General features: G+C 33.9%; 2 protein-coding genes across 3 annotated transcripts; both read right to left on the reverse strand.

Moving 5' to 3' along the window:
* Positions 1 to 217: 217 nt before the first annotated feature.
* On the reverse strand, positions 218 to 15,670 carry LOC109598110 (uncharacterized). Of its 2 annotated transcripts, none has more exons than XM_049970026.1 (3): positions 15,320 to 15,670; positions 8,281 to 8,447; positions 218 to 422 (listed from the first exon to the last, which is right to left on the reverse strand). In XM_049970026.1, the coding sequence occupies exons 1-3, from the start codon at positions 15,426 to 15,428 to the stop codon at positions 405 to 407; spliced, it is 294 nt and encodes a 97-aa protein (XP_049825983.1). In that variant the 5' UTR covers positions 15,429 to 15,670; the 3' UTR covers positions 218 to 404. The 2 variants fall into 2 exon arrangements, with proteins under 2 accessions (XP_049825983.1, XP_049825984.1); XM_049970027.1 differs by lacking the exon at positions 218 to 422 and adding an exon at positions 7,355 to 7,418.
* Positions 15,671 to 15,860: 190 nt separating this feature from the next.
* Positions 15,861 to 17,220, reverse strand: LOC109598106 (vacuolar protein-sorting-associated protein 36). Its single transcript, XM_020013941.2, has 3 exons — positions 16,895 to 17,220; positions 16,134 to 16,840; positions 15,861 to 16,082 (listed from the first exon to the last, which is right to left on the reverse strand). Exons 1-3 carry the CDS (start codon positions 17,184 to 17,186, stop codon positions 15,909 to 15,911), a joined length of 1,173 nt encoding a protein of 390 aa, XP_019869500.2. The 5' UTR covers positions 17,187 to 17,220; the 3' UTR covers positions 15,861 to 15,908.
* Positions 17,221 to 18,826: the final 1,606 nt, after the last annotated feature.

The following is an 18,826-nucleotide window of genomic DNA, read 5'->3' on the forward strand; positions in this document are numbered from 1 at the left end:
CTTTTTATTTTTATTTCCACCAGTGTTACACTAAACAAATGCTAATAAAAACCTTTATAATAAAGCAACAAATTAATTAATACATTAGTTTTATTCCCAAAAATATTGAGTCCAAAAGTTTTGACGGTGTTGTCATTAAAAACCCTTTCAAAATTAGTTGCTATATTTATGTCCAGCTCACTTCTCAAAAATATATGTGACATTTTATAGAATAAGAATATAGTAGTAAAGTTGCTATAATAATGACCAATCAACCACAAAATTTGAAAGAGCTTGCTAAAACTCTTGGAGAACTATGGATGATGTGTTTATTATTCATTCCTTAATTTTGAGTTTAACTTATGTATAATTTTACATTAATTATTAAAACTAGTTTTGGTCGTTATACTGAATTTTGAAATAAATCAAATTATCCACTCCACCTAAAAAGACGTGTATTTAATCACAATTTTATTCTACTAAAATCAACATTTAATAAAAAAATTCCAGTACACTCAAGTCAGCCAAATAACTTATAATGAACTTCCATTATCATATTTTCTTTTTGGCTCCTTTCTCCTTGCTATTTGCAATTTCCCATTGCCCGACAAAATATGAACGGAGAAATTCAACCAAATACCCAGACATTAATACCAATACACACAGACAGGGGAAACACGGTGAAACTGTTGCACGACACAAAATCGATATATCGCTTTTCAGCACGGAAAACAGTGTGCATCGGATACTTTTATACGGTCCGAACCGGAAACCGGATGAATAAATGAACGGAAACCGAAACGGTTTCGAGTGCCGGACTTTTTCCCTCGGACATGCTCGAACTAATTGCATTCTTCGACATTTCAAGTTTTTTACTCGATAATAAAAATAATTGGAATGACGTTTATTTTTAGATGCAACACCTCGGCTTATAGATATAGAATTGAACGCGATACGTTTGTCTATTTATAGAAGTTATATAAATAAAATAGGTAACCGGCCATTTAATCAATGTCCATAAATAAGTTGGAGGTTGGTAATTTCGAAATTGATAACGAATGTTCCACGAGGATGAATTAATTTTACACGGCGACAAAATTAATTAGTCGCTTGTTTTAAGAAAATACTCCTTCCTTGGGCAATAAATATAATCTGTAATTAACGTGGTAACGAACCTAACTAATTATTAAGGGGGTTCACATTGAAATGACAACGTAGGGCCTCCTCAGTTCAATTCGACAGGAAAACAAGATCCTCAAAAATTTCATAGTGTTCCAAAAGGAGATAGAAATAGAAATGAACAAATTGTGGGGTTGAAAAATATACTCAGTGACCCCCCAAGAAGGGGGTGTTATAGCAAGGAGTAAACGATTAAAATTCAAAAACAATATATCAATAATTAATGTAGTAACGAACCTAACTAATTATTAAGGGGGTTCACACTGAAATGACAACGTAGGGCCTCCTCAGTTCAATTCGACAGGAAAACAAGATCCTCAAAAATTTCATAGTGTTCCAAAAGGAGATAGAAATGGAAATGAACAAATTGTGGGGTTGAAAAATATACTCAGTGACCCCCCAAGAAGGGGGTGTTATAGAAAGGAGTAAACGATTAAAATTCAAAAATATATCAATAATTAACGTAGTAACGAACCTAACTTATTATTAAGGGGGTTCACACTGAAATGATAACGTAGGGCCTCCTCAGTTCAATTCGACAGGAAAACAAGATCCTCAAAAATTTCATAGTGTTCCAAAAGGAGATAGAAATGGAAATGAACAAATTGTGGGGTTGAAAAATATACTCAGTGACCCCCAAGAAGGGGGTGTTATAGAAAGGAGTAAACGATTAAAATTCAAAAAAATATCAATAATTAACGTAGTAACGAACCTAACTTATTATTAAGGGGGTTCACACTGAAATGACAACGTAGGGCCTCCTCAGTTCAATTCGACAGGAAAACAAGATCCTCAAAAATTTCATAGTGTTCCAAAAGGAGATAGAAATGGAAATGAACAAATTGTGGGGTTGAAAAATATACTCAGTGACCCCCAAGAAGGGGGTGTTATAGAAAGGAGTAAACGATTAAAATTCAAAAAAATATCAATAATTAAAGTAGTAACGAACCTAACTTATTATTAAGGGGGTTCACACTGAAATGACAACGTAGGGCCTCCTCAGTTCAATTCGACAGGAAAACAAGATCCTCAAAAATTTCATAGTGTTCCAAAAGAAGATAGAAATGGAAATGAACAAATTGTGGGGTTGAAAAATATACTCAGTGACCCCCCAAGAAGGGGGTGTTATAGAAAGGAGTAAACGATTAAAATTCAAAAATATATCAATAATTAACGTAGTAACGAACCTAACTTATTATTAAGGGGGTTCACACTGAAATGATAACGTAGGGCCTCCTCAGTTCAATTCGACAGGAAAACAAGATCCTCAAAAATTTCATAGTGTTCCAAAAGGAGATAGAAATGGAAATGAACAAATTGTGGGGTTGAAAAATATACTCAGTGACTCCCCAAGAAGGGGGTGTTATAGAAAGGAGTAAACGATTAAAATTCAAAAATATATCAATAATTAACGTAGTAACGAACCTAACTTATTATTAAGAGGGTTCACACTGAAATGATAACGTAGGGCCTCCTCAGTTCAATTCGACAGGAAAACAAGTTCCTCAAAAATTTCATAGTGTTCCAAAAGGAGATAGAAATGGAAATGAACAAATTGTGGGGTTGAAAAATATACTCAGTGACCCCCCAAGAAGGGGGTGTTATAGCAAGGAGTAAACGATTAAAATTCAAAAACAATATATCAATAATTAACGTAGTAACTAACCTAACTAATTATTAAGGGGGTTCACACTGAAATGACAACGTAGGGCCTCCTCAGTTCAACTCGACAGGAAAACAAGATCCTCAAAAATTTCATAATGTTCCAAAAGGAGGTAGAAATGGAAATGAACAAATTGTGGGGTTGAAACATATACTCAGTGACCCCCCAAGAAGGGGGTGTTATAACAAGGAGTAAACGAAACATCAAAGAAAGACAAAATATCAAAGATTTTAGATTATTTTTAACAATTTAGTTAATTATGTGTTTGTCGTATTTCTCCCCGACGTCCACCCAGGCAGAATTGGGATTCTGGAGAAGACAACTGGATGCCATTCCATAATCGAATGTTGTCGTTCTCTACACCACTATAGTCGTTGTCTTCGATGATCAGCAGTAGGTACTTCCTACCTCTGGGTAGCAAAAGATGGGGCCGATAATGCTGCAGTACAAATAATCTTGAACCACATCCGTGTCCCTTCGATGTCCGGTGTCTTCTCTTCTCCGATTTTGGGTACTATAAAAATACGCTTGACAACATGTCAACAGTAGTTGGATTTCTGTTAGTGCGATTACCGATTTGTCGAAATGAAAAAACCGCCTCCAGTAGACCAATAATTCGGTCTATTTCAAATTAACTTCATTGGCAATAAATTTTACCTACTTGGGCTCCAGGCATTTTAGCATTACTAAACATCGATATTGCATCCAACCAAACCAAAAAAAAAAAAGAAATAACAAAATTTATTTGAATTGTGGTAAAAAATTTTCACATGAGAAAGCCTATACCAAACATTACTAACTCAAAATATTAAATTTGAACATCCTCTTCTTGGTGTTGCAATTTCTTTGTTACAGAGTATATTAAGAAGGTCCACACTAAAATGACACAGCTCAATTCGACAGAAAAACAAGATCCTTAAAAATTTCATAGAGTCCCAAAAAGAGGTAGAAATGGAAATGGACAAATTGTGGGATTGAAAAATAGATGGAACAATTTAACGGAACCGTCATCAATCTACGGGAAATGCAGGAGGGGGTTAAAAATGGCGACATAAATCGAAGGTGGAAAGAAAGCGTTTGTCTTATTTAGAAACGGGGACACACTCCATCGATTCTACGTAAAACGCTACAAATGCTCATGCAAAACAAGACGCGTACATAAAGGGAAAATCGATTGTTCCGAAGACGCGTCATTCATCTGTGGAGAAATGTCTCGGTTTAATTTCCGGCCGTTCGGCACAAACTTCACGCACACACACAACAACGGCAAGTCCTCGCGTGTAATTGATTACGCGACACCATCTGTTCTGGACCAGCCGCAAGATATTGTCTCCATTATAAAACCGGGTTTATCTCGACGTTCTATTGAATTTTTCAAGGGAATTGCATGGATCACTTCTCTTAATTACCATCCATGTTTATATTATAAATTCAACTGGTTAGAATAATTATCACAGACAGATGAGACATTAAATATTCTTCATGCAGTCTGTCAGACTTCACATCACAGATTCCGTATTACGTATACTAATTCAGCTTGTTGAATGGAAATTATCTAGTTCAGTCCAGTTGGTTTCAGTCTTGGTTTTAGAAGGGCTGATTATTGTGGATTGTCAATATAATCCTTTGACAAGCGCACACACACTTCACTTCGAATAATCCAAATCCAATTAGTCATTGTCCTGCCAACAATACAATCGGTGTGACAGACCAGAATTAAATCAAAACCACTGAACTTATTGGGCAGTTTTCTCATCTGTAATTGGGTTAAATATTTGCAACAAGTTACCCATTAAATTTCACGTTTAAAAAAACGCCGTTAACGTACAACCTTTATAATGTAGGTAGCGTACAAACATTGCGGAGTAAGCACCGAGTCAGCACCCTCTTCGCGCCCGATTTAACGTTTAATCGGCGGGACGTTCCTGCGTCTGCTGATAACGCTTTGACATCGGGGGCGGTTCGACTGTGTAAACAGGTGCTCGCATTTTTCCGCATTGTTCGTCAGCCCCGGCTCGGTCGGCACGCACATGAAAAATGCACGCTCAATTATCGGCGACAATGGGCCGCCAGAATGCGCGACCCTCTTGAATTATGGACATATTTTCAATATTGTCGCGACCACTCATGACGCGCCATTAGCCACGATCGGCTTAGGAACGGATCGGGTTGATAATCTCTTTTGGTGTGCCATCGAGCCGGTTAATCCCTTCGATTTTTGGGGGAGACACATGTCTAGGATGTTTCCTTTTCCTAATAACATGGAAGATATGCCTTTTGGTGATCCATCAAGGTAATTAATCCACTTGATTTCAACATAGAAAGTGTCTTTTTATAATAACATTCTTACATGTCTTTTGGTTTGTCATCAATTCAATTAATCTCTTCGGTCACTTGAAAACCATTTCTCATTTATATAAGAACATTAAAACATTGAGAAAATTAGTCCCTTTAATTTCTAAAAAAAAACATGATTAGGATGTTCCCTTTTATAGTAACATACCAGAAATATTTTTTGATCTTTCCTCAGGGCAGTTAATGCTTTGGATATCTAGATAAAAAATAAATTAAGGATGCTTTCATTTTATAATTACTGTTGAAATATTTCATCTTGTTTCTTATCAATTCAATTCTTTCTTTCGATTTCTTAAAATGAAGTATACCTAAGATTTGTCCCTTTTATAAATACATCCTACACACGTCTTTTGATTTTCTATCAAGGTAATGAGTCCCTTCGATTTCCAGAAAAGAAACATGACTGGAATTTTTTTATTTTAACATAAAATTTTAGACGTTTTGTTAATTTTCTATCGAGACAATTAGTCCCTTTAATTTCTAAAAATGAAAGATGGTAAGAATGTTCCTTTTTATAGTAACATCTCAGAAATATTTTTTGATATTTCCTCGGGGCAGTTAATGCTTTGGATTTCTAGATAAAAAATAAATTAAGGATGCTTTCATTTTATAATTACTGTTGAAATATTTCTTCTTGTTACTTATCAATTCAATTAATACTTTCGATTTCTTAAAATGAAGTATACCTAAGATTTCTCCCTTTTATAAATACATCTTAAACACGTCTTTTGATTTCCTATCAAGGTAATGAGTCCTTTCGATTTCCAGAAAATAAACATGACTGGGATTTTTTTATTTTATTATAAAATTTTAATGTTTTATTAATTTTCTATCGAGAAAAATAGGTCGTTTAATTTCTAGAATGAAACATGGTAAGGATGTTCCCTTATATAGTAACATCTCAGAAACATTGTTTGATCTTTCCTTGGATTTCTGGATAAAAAAATAAATTAAGGATGCCTTCATTTTACAATTACTGTTGAAATATTTCTTCTTGTTACTTATCAATTCAATTAATACTTTCGATTTCTTAAAATGAAGTATACCTAAGATTTGTCCCTTTTATAACTACATCCTAAACACGTCTTTTGATTTTCTATCAAGGTAATAAGTCCCTTCGATTTCCAGAAAAGAAACATGACTGGGATTTTTTTATTTTATTGTAACATTTTAGATGTTTTGTTAATTTTTTATCGAGACAATTAGTCCCTTTAATTTCTAGAAAGAAACATGGTAAAGATGTTCCCTTTTATAGTAACATCCCAGAAGTATTTTTTGATCTTTCCTCGAGGCAGTTAATGTTTTGGATTTCTAGATTAAAAAATAAGTCAAGGATGCTCTGCTTTTATAATTACTGTTTAAATATTTCATCTGGTTTCTCATCAATTCGATTAAATCCTTTCGATTTCTTGAAATGAAGTATACCAAGGATTTGTTCCTTTTATAAATATATTTTACAACATGGCGATTGATTTTCTATCAAGGTGAATGACTCCCTTCGATTTCATTATTACTGGAATTTTTTTATTTAAATAATTAGTCCTTTGTATTTCTGAATAAAAAACATGTCTAAGGTGCTTACTTCACTTTCGATTTCTTGAAATGAAGTATACCGAGGATTTGTCCCTTTTATAAATACATTTTACAACATGACGATTGATTTTCTATCAAGGTGAGTGACTCCCTTCGATTTCATTATTACTGAAATTTTTTTATTTAGATAATTACTCCTTTGTATTTCTGAATAAAAAACATGTCTGAGGTGCTGAATTATTAATTAATCTTAAACAGTCTTTTGGATTTCTATTGAAACACCTATAGTTTTGATTTCTAGAAATGAAATATGTCTAGGATATTTTCATATATAATAAAATTCTGGACATTCTGCGGATAATCAAACTACTAAACATGTAGAACCCTTCGTCCTTTCAATGTCTGTAAGTAGACAACCAGAAGATATTCAAAGCAATTTAACAAATTGCCGAAACGTCTCCTTTTAAAAATGATTCAGTTACAAGTATACATATAAAAGCAATATGAAATTCATTAATTCAGGAATGATGAAACGTCAGCGTCTGGTTTGCGGCGTTTTATATGCAGTGAAGTCGAAAACGTTCCCACAACTACAAACCAATTATTGCGATTCTTTTTCAGCAAACATACTTATCGTTCCACTTTCATTAATGGCACCGTAACAATGTGGGGAGTCTGTTCCTGTTTCCTTTTATTTCCTTGTATATAACTAAAATAATAATCCGGCATCAGAAGAATGGTTCCGTAAATTGTTTTCCGTTGTTGGGCATTAAATAAATTAAATTCGAAATTGAATTCACGTTGGGAACATGTAAAATCCAAGACTGTGCCGACCTTCTTCGAACACAGTAAACGGTTGGTAGAATATAGTCAATTAGCCGCATAATTTTAATTAAAAACGGTTCGCAAACACCTCCCGTTAAATTAAAATATAAATAATTAACAATTATGAAATGGCCCTGTTAATATGATAATGAAGCTGATGCCATCCGCGTAGTTTACACATTCAACTTTCCAAGCACTATTTTTATTTTTCTAGGTAACCTACATTAATTAAATTTTGCAGGGCTGTCGTGCAAAAATATGCACGGTAAGGATTAGTCGAGTCGACGCTCTAAAAGGTTCCAGGCTCATGATCAATAATGTTTTAATCCCTTATCGATGAAGCAAAGAGTTTTCGTTGATAAACATACACTGCTCCAGGAAATTAACAGTTAATAATATCTTGCCAACTGGATTATTACTATAGCCTGATCACCTAGTAATCCAGAAATGATCCCAATAGAACATAAATGGGGTATTCGTTAAGGGACCATCATAACCATCCAGGATGTGGAACGTCTTCTACTCAAAATTTGGGCAAATTTGTACCAGAGTATGAACAGAAGATGTTTCCGTTGAAAGAAAATATTAATAATTAATTATTATTGGTGTGGTGCGTTAATTTCTTGGAACAGAGTATAATCACAACCACAAATTAGTGGTCCTAAATATACATTAACCAAAATGCACAGCTAAGGGATTTTCAACCCCGATAATATTAATGATTTATTAAACAGATAGAATCGCACCTCTTGTATCCAGTGCAGAATGATTTTGGCGACGGCCGGATCGGGCGGCGGAGGCGCCGCCGTGTTCTGTATGGCGGCCACCAGGTTTTGGGCCGCCTCCCGCACTCCGGGCGGCGACGACCCGAAACCGTAGTCCGGAGAGTGGGCCGACAACGAGCCGCTGTTGCCTGCAACAAAACAAAACGAACAATTAAAATTTTATTAGTTCTTAACCTTCCAGACTGAAATTGGTGGGGCCATAAATTCGGGGCGGAAGTGCAAACACAACTGCACCCGGGCAATAAATACAATCGCATCTAAGCACATAGTCCGTTGAATTACAGCTGCATCAACGGTCATAAAGCAAACGTAATCAAATCGAATAGGCTTAATTAAATTGGATGCGTCTTCCACTTTCGGTAAATTGATTACACAACGTTTGCACACGTCTCGCAGATTTCGGGACGGTAAATTTCAATATACGTCTGGCGTCGGGAAGCAAATTGGGGTGGGTTAATAATTTGTGAATAGGGCAAGGAAGTGTCAATACGGTTTAAGGAAACTGATGTTGCCACCATAACATGCGGGTTTACAGGAACAAATAGCATTCTGGACGCATTGCAGTGATTAAAAAGTTTTAAGCCACGATTATATTAATAACACAGACGGTAAGGGCTTCAAGTTGACGTATCCGGAAGGAATCGATAGCCACAGACGGGAAGACACGGACGAACGTTCTCCGTTATTCGATTCCACGTCAAACGGACCATATTGGAAACAATACGTCAGCCGAAATGAAATCTTAATCTACCGAGTTCAGACACCTGTCCGGGATGAGTTATTGAAACCGACGGTTTAACGTACAGGACAGGAAAACCTCCCCGGATTTAAACTATCCCTTGCCACACAACTATGTTGTGTATTTACTAAAAACTGACGATGTTATGCGGTTGAATTACTTACTGACATGGTGGTTGTGCTGTTGGTCCCTTAGATGGGCCGAATGGCACATATTGAGCCACCACCAGCGCGTCATAAGTGCGGGCTCCTGGACTTTTCACATCATCCGATCGGGTTTCGTTCCTCGGGGAATGTGACCGAACGACGCGACGGCCCGCAACACTTCACACCCCATTTCACGGTTCCCAATGCTCCGCAGACACGACACCTTACTTTCGGGCGAGAACAAGATAATTTCTAGTTTTGGATGTTTGTCCTAGTTTTGAAGGACTTTTAGTGACTTGTTATTGGTTATGTGAACTGAAGTTTTCTTGAAAATTAGTTGTGATTGGCTTTGGGAAATGTTTCTGTGTTAATGGGAGACCACGAACTTCGGTAGGGGGAAGTACAGAAGTCAATTTAATATATAATAAGTGACAAAGAAATTAATTGAGGGAAAAAATAAATTTACATGAGAAAACTTATACTAAACATTACCAAATTTTAATCGTTTACTCTTTCCTATAACATACATTTTTTACCAAACCAATATTAAATTGGAACATCCCCTTCTTGGTGTTGCAATTTCTTTGTCGCTGAGTATATTTTAATAATAATAATAATAATAATAATAATAATAATAATAATAATAATAATAATAATAATAATAATAATAATAATAATAATAATAATAAATTACTATAATTATGACCACCACTGTAAGTAAAATAAATAAATAAATACTGACCATCTAGAGGTGCAAATGTTCAAATAAAACATTTTTAAATTTATTTAATCCAGAAAATTCAGCTTACACACATTTATTTCTAAAATAAAACATATATAAAGTTTGTTACATTGTGAAAACAACTGAATTATTTATTATAGTATTTCCGCCATTTGTTGTCGACCACTATAAATAATTTTGATGGATTCCCGGCAACACCCTGCTATGACAAATGCGATTTAACTTCAGTCCGTTAATTATCTGGACGTATGCGAACAATTTTTTTCGCCCCCTGAAAATTCACACATTTACATTCATTATTGGTAGATTTGTAACAGGATTACGACCAGCAAAAAATGCTGATAATTGACAAGTAAAAATCTGGACGAAGTTGATTTATTTCCCGTACGTAACAGGGAAACCTTACGAACAAATGGAAATTGGAGACAATGGACGACCAGACTGGATAAGCTGAGCTTTTTCAAATCATACCGTTAATTGACGTATTAACGAGCTAGAAATTGTGCGTATTAACAATTCGCCTCGTTATAACTGCTAAGGAGCTTTATTGTTCAGATTTACGATTGAATTCAAGCTTTTTCAGTGGTTGATGACTGAACGGAGTGTGAGTCTTTCGCATAAAACTTTTAATTAATGTATGACTGCAATAGAGGCGATAAAACCACGTAAGTTGAACTCATAAAATGTTCAAGAATTTCTTAGTTTTAAGCAGTGGTGGATACTCAGAGAAGGCAGGTGAGGCATTGCTTCACATATGAAAATGATTTTATGGACGAAAAGTAGGAATTGATGTTATTTAGCAATGAAAGTTAGTTTAATTTATTTGGAAATGATGACAAGATGTTTGTAAAGCGTCCAATAGGCAAATGGTTTCATAAGAAATACAAATTACCAACAGTAGGGGCAACGGAGGGGGCATAAGGATAATATGCCACTAAAATGATTGTTTCAACAGGACTACGATTCCAAGCATGTTTTCAAGTACATAAAAGACTAGTTCGAACAAGAAAAAGTACAAGTTTTGCCATGGCCTTCACAATCACTAGATCTAAATCCTAAAGAACATCTTTGGGGGTATTTAGAAAGGAATATATTAATCATGAACTGTACTTCACGTACAATTAATAATTAAATTATTTGGTTAGCCATGCCTTTAATTTTCTAAACGTACAGAAGATATTTGGTATAAAAGATTTTTATAACAAAAGCACTGATCATCAATGTTTATTTGTGAGCCACCATTGGTTTTAGCATTTCTGCCATACTGTAAGTAAAATAAAACAGAGTTCAATTCAATTTAAGCATTTCAAAATTCGAAAACTTCTCGTTTTTCTTACGTCGACTCAAAGTCAATATGTCGAATTTTATTAAACCGACCGCATACACGCGTTTCGATCCGTTTTAATATGCGCATATAAACGATCGTCGGTTTCCGGATATTGGGAATATCAGGAACGAATAATGCGGTTTTGAGTAACGCGCTTTGTGTGTATCAAAAACGTTGACTTTCCCTAATAAATCACCACGAAAACACTGCGTTCATTTGGCCAGAACGTAAAAATCCCAAAACAAAACGCTTTTTGTTTATACGGATTAAACATTGCATTCGTTTTGTGGAGTTTTTATTGCCCTTTATAGGATTTTTCTCCATTGTTTCGGTTTATGTTAATGCACAAAAACCAAATAGAAACATGCGGGGCGCTAGTAGAATAAGACAAAGAACGTCGGAGACAATGAAAATTAGCGTGTTGCGGCAAATTGGCGATTAAAATGTAAAACAAGTCCCCGTAAATCAATTGTTCAAATTTGGAATTTTTAATTGCCGTTCGCAAACTAGTCAGGAATTAATTACCGCCGTAATTAAGTGAATTCCTGTTATTAATAAACGTGAACTACACTTTTAAGGTTTTTTAATGAAATATTATTAACGAAAAATCGAGATTTTCGTTAACGGGTTTTCCGGTGCAAGGAACACTTTACGATCGTGGCAGTTTTATTGCCTCCAAAGGGAGAGATAAAAGTTACAGTCACGGCCGTTCCCGTTAATCCCCTCGGGCCACTCAACAACTCATTTATCATCGTGGATTGGAATAAGTGCACTATTAAATCTCCATATGCATATCTGAATTAATTTTTTAATTTATGTGTGCAATCGATATTATATAATAAAACTTGATTAACTCGACTTTATGGACTCTACATATGATGTACCAAATTAGTTGTATTTAACTCTTATGTATATTCTTAGAGCAGAGAGAGAAAAACTGAATTAAATGTTTAGAGCTCATTTTTTTCTTAAAGTGGAGATCCATAATATATATAAAAATATTAATATTATTTTACGTAGGTTTCGTAAACGATAATATTAAATATCTATAAGATATATTTATAAGATAAAATAATTTTGAAGAAATATTTACCCTTTTTTAAAAAAATAAACAAATTAATTTTGAAACGCATAATTTTTTCTAACGCTTTAAAACTAAATTTATGTTAACTTGCACATATCTCGAAATTTTAAAGAAATATATTTTACCATTTGTTAAAAAAATAAATAACCGGAAATTAATCAGAAATATTGATGTCTGGCTAGTTAAAGATAATTTAATGTAAAACCAATTAATTAATTTTGAAAAGATGGACTTTTTCTAACACTTTAAAGCCAAATTCATTTATTGAATTACAGATAACTTGATATATTTTTTTGACATATTTGGCATACACTTAAGGGAGTTTTTATCTCTCTGTTTCTAAATCAGATACTTGGCAACAGCCTAAGACTATTAATTTGGGATACTCTGTATATAACTTGTTTTATAAAATAGAAAAAAGTTAATTAAAAACAAGCATAACAATAGCAAATTGCGTCTAGTAAATAAGTAACTTTATCTTATAAGACTTACAAAGATCCCCTTACATTAAACTTTGTAATTAAGATCATTTTTTTTTCATTTTCTTTACGTAGCTTTTCAAACTCATTTCAGGTTTGTTTTCTTAAGAACGTTTTATTCCTAATTGAAAAGTCCTCAATCATAATTGAGGTAAACTCAGTTCCAAACAAAAATTTATGAAGTATATCAACCATTCAGGTTGTAGATTGTGCACATCTATAATCGCATTTTAAATTCAAAAGCCTCTTTAAAATTTCAATTCTACCTTTTGATTTGTATTGTTCGAACAATTGTTGCAATCACAGTCAATTTATGCGGAATCGAGTTTCGCTAAATCAGACATGAAAGAAATAATGGAAGCTCGTCGAGGGACTTAATAAAATTTCGCGTTTGAAAGCGCGACGTTTTTTCGATGACACTCAGTGAATTATCTCGAATTTCAAATGGGGAATTAATTTTTTAATTGGTTCATAATTAATTTACGAAAGAAGTGGTAATGGAAATGCGGGAACGACGAACAAAACGAAATCAGAAATGTGTTCACAATATTATTTACGGTGAACTACGTTAGTTTCTAGTTTGTGAAATGCAGAAATATTAATACATCGAAATGGATTTACGTGCCACATTTAGGTGAGTTAGGAAAATGGGTCACAGTTAAAATACAGCAAACAGAATTCATAATAAGCTTTCGTTTTAAATGCAAATCGCCGCTAATTGTTAACGAATAACATAAATTATGTGCTCTTGAATGTTTTGTGCATTCAACAATTAATGCCTAAATGGAAGAGGGATTAGCTGCTTGCGAAATGGAATAAACGATTTACCTGACTCCATAATATTTATATTGATGTATATACCATGTAGGTTAAATTATTGTGGAACGCCAATTTTCGCACGAACACCTAAATCACTTATTACATTTTTAGTATGCTAGTTGTGTGACGAGGAGTGTGTTCACGTTGAGTGTACTTATCTTATCGCAAATAAACATATTTTATCCGTGTTTTTATTATGGATTCCAGTTGGAACTATAAAATTGAGATGAAAGAATTTCCGACTATATTCTCATTGCTTTTAATCCACAAATCCCAGCTAGTTTATCAAAATATTATTAATTCAGTTTTCAAGCTCTAAATGTAATCTGAAGCATTCATTGTTTTTTATTATTATTACATATTAATTAAAGTATTCATTTAGAATATTTTTATCTTAACGAGATTCAGTTAATGGGTTTAAAAGATCATTTATCTCAAATTGCTTTATCCATGTTTTATCTTATATTAATTAACGGCTATATAAGAATATATTTTAATGTTATATATATATATATATATATATATAATAAAAAGTATGTAGTAAATTATATGTAATAGGAATAATATTCATCTCCAAGATCTATAAATGAACATAAAACTTAGTTCCATTAAAGTAATTCAGACGTTGCCACACTAGAAACACACATCCATTTATTTTATGCCAACACAAACTTTCAAGAAAACTTCAACTTCCCGATTCCTTTTTAAAATCCAACCTTTACAACCGCCAAACCTGTTAAACTTTGTATTAAAGTTTTCAATAAACTCACAAAATATACAATTTTTATATTTGGTTCAAATCGCCGGCGATTGAGGAAGTCGCGTGTTTCGTCTTCGGCAGGCGGACAACCTGTTGACGGCGTCGCGTTTACGGCCCTACTGACGCCGCCGGTTGCCGTCTCCGGCGTCGGATGCTGCGGACCGCCGCCGAAATCTGCGCAACACTCGTGCATGCATATGTATATTGTGTGGTACTTTTTACTATGACTTTACTATATAAAATTCATGTTTATAAATATTAATTTGTAATAAATTACAGAGGATCGTGAGTGTTTAAAATTTCACTTTCTTTACTACCTGCCCACATTTAGATTGTTATGAATGAAAGTGAACATTAAAATTCCGGAAATTATTATCTATATAAGAGAACAATTGCTAATTACTAATACTATAAAGTGGTGTGACTAATTATTATTATTATTAAATTAAAAACACGTTAAAATTATTTTATGTTACTGGAGCATAAATTAGTTTTTAGTTTCTCAAATAATTTAACAATGTTCCCAATTTAAACTTTCAATTTTAATAAAAAACTTGTTTGTAGAAAGTTTTAATCAAACAATCGAAACACATAAAAAACAACTTGTCCTAACAAAAACTAACAGTAAAAAAACATTTATGTTTTACAATGATAATGCAAATTTGATTGCACACGAATGTGATTGGATAAATAATGAATGACAACATGCATAACGCATCCGTTTCGTGCCCGTTTTATTGTTGTTATTTGCGCATATTAAATAAAAACATTAACACAGTTTTTTCAGTTAAAAGTACAAGGTATACAACTGCCTACGACAAACGTAAACACAAATAACCTGATTCGACTCCTGACAAACTGATAAGACGATAAAGTTAAAGGGGAATGCGATCCAGGAACCCACCTGATATTATGCCGTCCATCTGCATTAGTGCCTGTTCCAGGAGTTTGCTGGCCTCATTCTGGGGCGACAGTCCCGGCACGTTGTCGTTTATTTGTTCCGCCTTGCCCATTTCGTGTTTGTTTAATTAACTGGCCGCACACAAACAACGCATTGAGGTTATAACAAGACGATTTTGCGAACGCGTCTCGGATTTTCGCACCCGCACCGGAACACGTGGACGCGGAAAACGCAGTGGCCGATTTTTTTGTTGTGGCTGGGCAGGTTTGTTTGGGTTTTTCGCGAGTTCACGCAGTCTTCTTCGGTCGCGACATCCGTCTTTGTTTACATGCGAGCGAAAATGAAATGTGACAGTTGATGCCGGGGTGGCCATCTATCGTAAGAGTCCTACAGTTAATTTTCCGGCTATTTCGAAATCTGCGTGAGGCTCTGTATCAAGTGGCGCCATCTATACGAATATAACAACATATCTTTCCAACATATAATACATCTCATTTTTTCAAAATTGTTCGAGGAATAATATACAGGGTGAATAAAACTCATATTATAATTAAAACGTGCATATATTAACATCTTATATTACATAATACTATTATTCTTCTCTGGTTAAAAACAAATTAGGATAAAACCTGATACCTTGTATGGAATCATCTCTACAACATTTTCCAAATCTCTCAGTGGTCAACAACCTCTCTTTAGCCAACGTGACAGATATGCCCAAACTCTGCGACAACTCCTCCGCCGAAAGCGACTCCCTTTCTTCCAGCTGCAATGAGACAAGTCAAAAAAACATCTCAAACCAAACAAACAAAATTACCAAGGCGGCAGTGGCATCGGCAACAGTTTCGTTATCCAAATTACTCGTTTGTAAGACCATAACGCCAGAATTAAACTGATACAATTTCAGCGGTAGGCCTAAACTGTCCATGAGTTTACACGCGTTTAAAACATCTTCAGGGGACAGCAATTCTAAACCTCTTGCTCTGTTCAGTCGGCAAAAAACATCAGTCATAGCCATCATTCCGCCCACATCTTCAACATGCTGCTGCATGAAATCGCATATTTGTTTTGCGAGACTTTTGTAGTATTGATTGTCTGATTTGTATGAATCTCTTGTTACTGGATCATCAATACCTAAACTCATCAAGTACGACTTGAATCTGACTGTTTCATCCTCAGTAATATCGCCTTGTTTCTCTTTAATCTTAGTAGATATTTGCCTGCTTATTCGTACCATATCCTTAGCCATTGTCATCAGTTTGCTTAGGTCTTGAAATGCTATGTTGATGCTCTCATCAGTCGCCTTTTGTTTCTCCTGCAGACTTCTCTCAATACCTACTATTCCCGTTCTAAGTTTTATTTGTGGCAGTGATTTTGTTGCAGTTACCTGTGGCGTCTGAGTTACCCAATATTTTTTCTGTAAAACATCATTGAGTGTGCCTATGACATCAGTGTGGTAACCTTCGCGGAACGATAACTTAATGAAGTTGTAAATGCTTCTGGATTGTGGACCATTTGTGTTATCTATGAAAATTAATAAAAGTATTAATATAAACTTAATTTAAATTACACAATTACCCTGTTCCGGATCACTCAAATAGATACTTATTTTTCTCGACCTTGTAAGATTGAACATGCCAGGCGAATCCTCCTCAAAGTACACCACAAGATTGAGATTTAAGGCAAGGCAAGTTTGCCCTTTGGCGATGACACCGGGCCGACCCCATAATATCCTGTGTGTAGTTATTATTAGTTCACCACCTTCGAAGTTTGTTTTTTGTTCGCCATCGTATAAACGCACATTCCAGTCACAAATTAATGTGTTTTCATTTTCCAAAAGTAACGGGCTGGAGTATTTAATACGATCCATTTTTTGATAACAAATATAACAATAACATAACCTATAAGTTTGTTTTGTCGGTTTTGACATTGGGGAATACAAAATTCCCTATTATATTTTGAAGTTTAGAATTAATTATTCTTATTCATCATCAAAGGTAAAAGTTTTAAATATATAATATTGTAAAATACCCAAAATTATATTCGTTTTTATGATAAATCAAGGGAAATAGAAAATAAATATATTCTATTCCCGCTTGTTTCTGCATTTCGTGCGTCATCAGATAGGACATAATTCAAAATTGTATTTCTGCAGTAGAAGTACAATTATGAAAATCCTATGACAAGCCTTACAATTTAAAAATACAATTTTAGGTTAGTAATTTGTACGCGAGCTTGTCGCTGCATTTATGGCGAAAACTATTCAATTCAAAAATGCTAATCTTCGCTGAGTAAATGCAGCCCTACACTAAGTTACAATTTACTAAAATCTAAATACTCCATTATCTGTAAATAAATTAAAATTATTAGTTATTATGAATTCCTGCAAATAAAAATATAATTAAAAAATGAACAAAAAGGCCAATAATGTGACGAACCAGAAGGAAACTTATTGGCCAATAATTTGACGAACAAAAGGGAACTTGTTGGTCAATAATATGACGAACAGAAGAGAATTTGTTGGTCAATAAGATGGGGAACAAAAAGGGAATTTGTAGACTAGGGATTTTGTTCAATAAAGGTGATGAAAATAAAACAAACTAAATTTTCTTTAATTTATTTAAGCTGAATTAGTATTATTTAAAAGGCATATAAATGAATAGAATACTCCTGAAAATCATACCAAACAAACATTTAACAAAACTGTATCATTAATTTATTTGAGCTGAAAAAAATGTCTGATTAGATTGGACAAAGAAAATAAAAATAAACCATTCCTGAAAATCATAAAAGATATCTTTCTTACATTTTTCAAAAACATATTTATATATAAATCAAAAGATCATGATGCAAGCAGATTTGGACTTAAAATAAATATGTTCAATAAACTTACTTTGCGTTGCCAGTTGCCAGGTTAACTAGTCTCGTTCTGGACCTACCTGAAATTAATCAAAAACCTTCAATTAATATAGTTTCATTGATAATTAAAATTATGAATTATTACCTTTAATGCCCTTTCCCTGTTGCCTTATCGTCTTTCCAATATTAGGTTGGGTCATCATGGTCCAGGTGTGAGCAGGTTTTGACGATCAACGAAGAAAAGAACAAAAAATCTTCTCTCAATGTTTTAACCAGAGAAAGAACCATTAAAAAGTCCAAATATGATAATGTAAATATGATACCATGCATTTATTCTTATTAACTAATCGATGCTATACTTATCCATGCAAAGTTTTATCCATTCATTTTTAATTGATCAATACTCTACTTATTCCAAGTAGAGTTGATTTATTTTGAAATTCTGTCATTTAAAGCATGCATATATTCTTATAAACTATTCATGCAAAGTTTTATCCATGCATTTATTTTTAAAGGATTGATACTCCACTTAATCCATGTAGAGTTGATTTATTCTCAATTTCTATCATTTAATGCATGCATTTTTTCTTATAAACTATTCCATGCAAAGATTTATGAATGCATCATTTATTATTTTAATTGTTATTAACC

Source organism: Aethina tumida, chromosome 7, assembly GCF_024364675.1.
Source record: "Aethina tumida isolate Nest 87 chromosome 7, icAetTumi1.1, whole genome shotgun sequence".
In the NCBI taxonomy this organism is placed as follows: Eukaryota; Metazoa; Arthropoda; class Insecta; order Coleoptera; family Nitidulidae; genus Aethina; species Aethina tumida.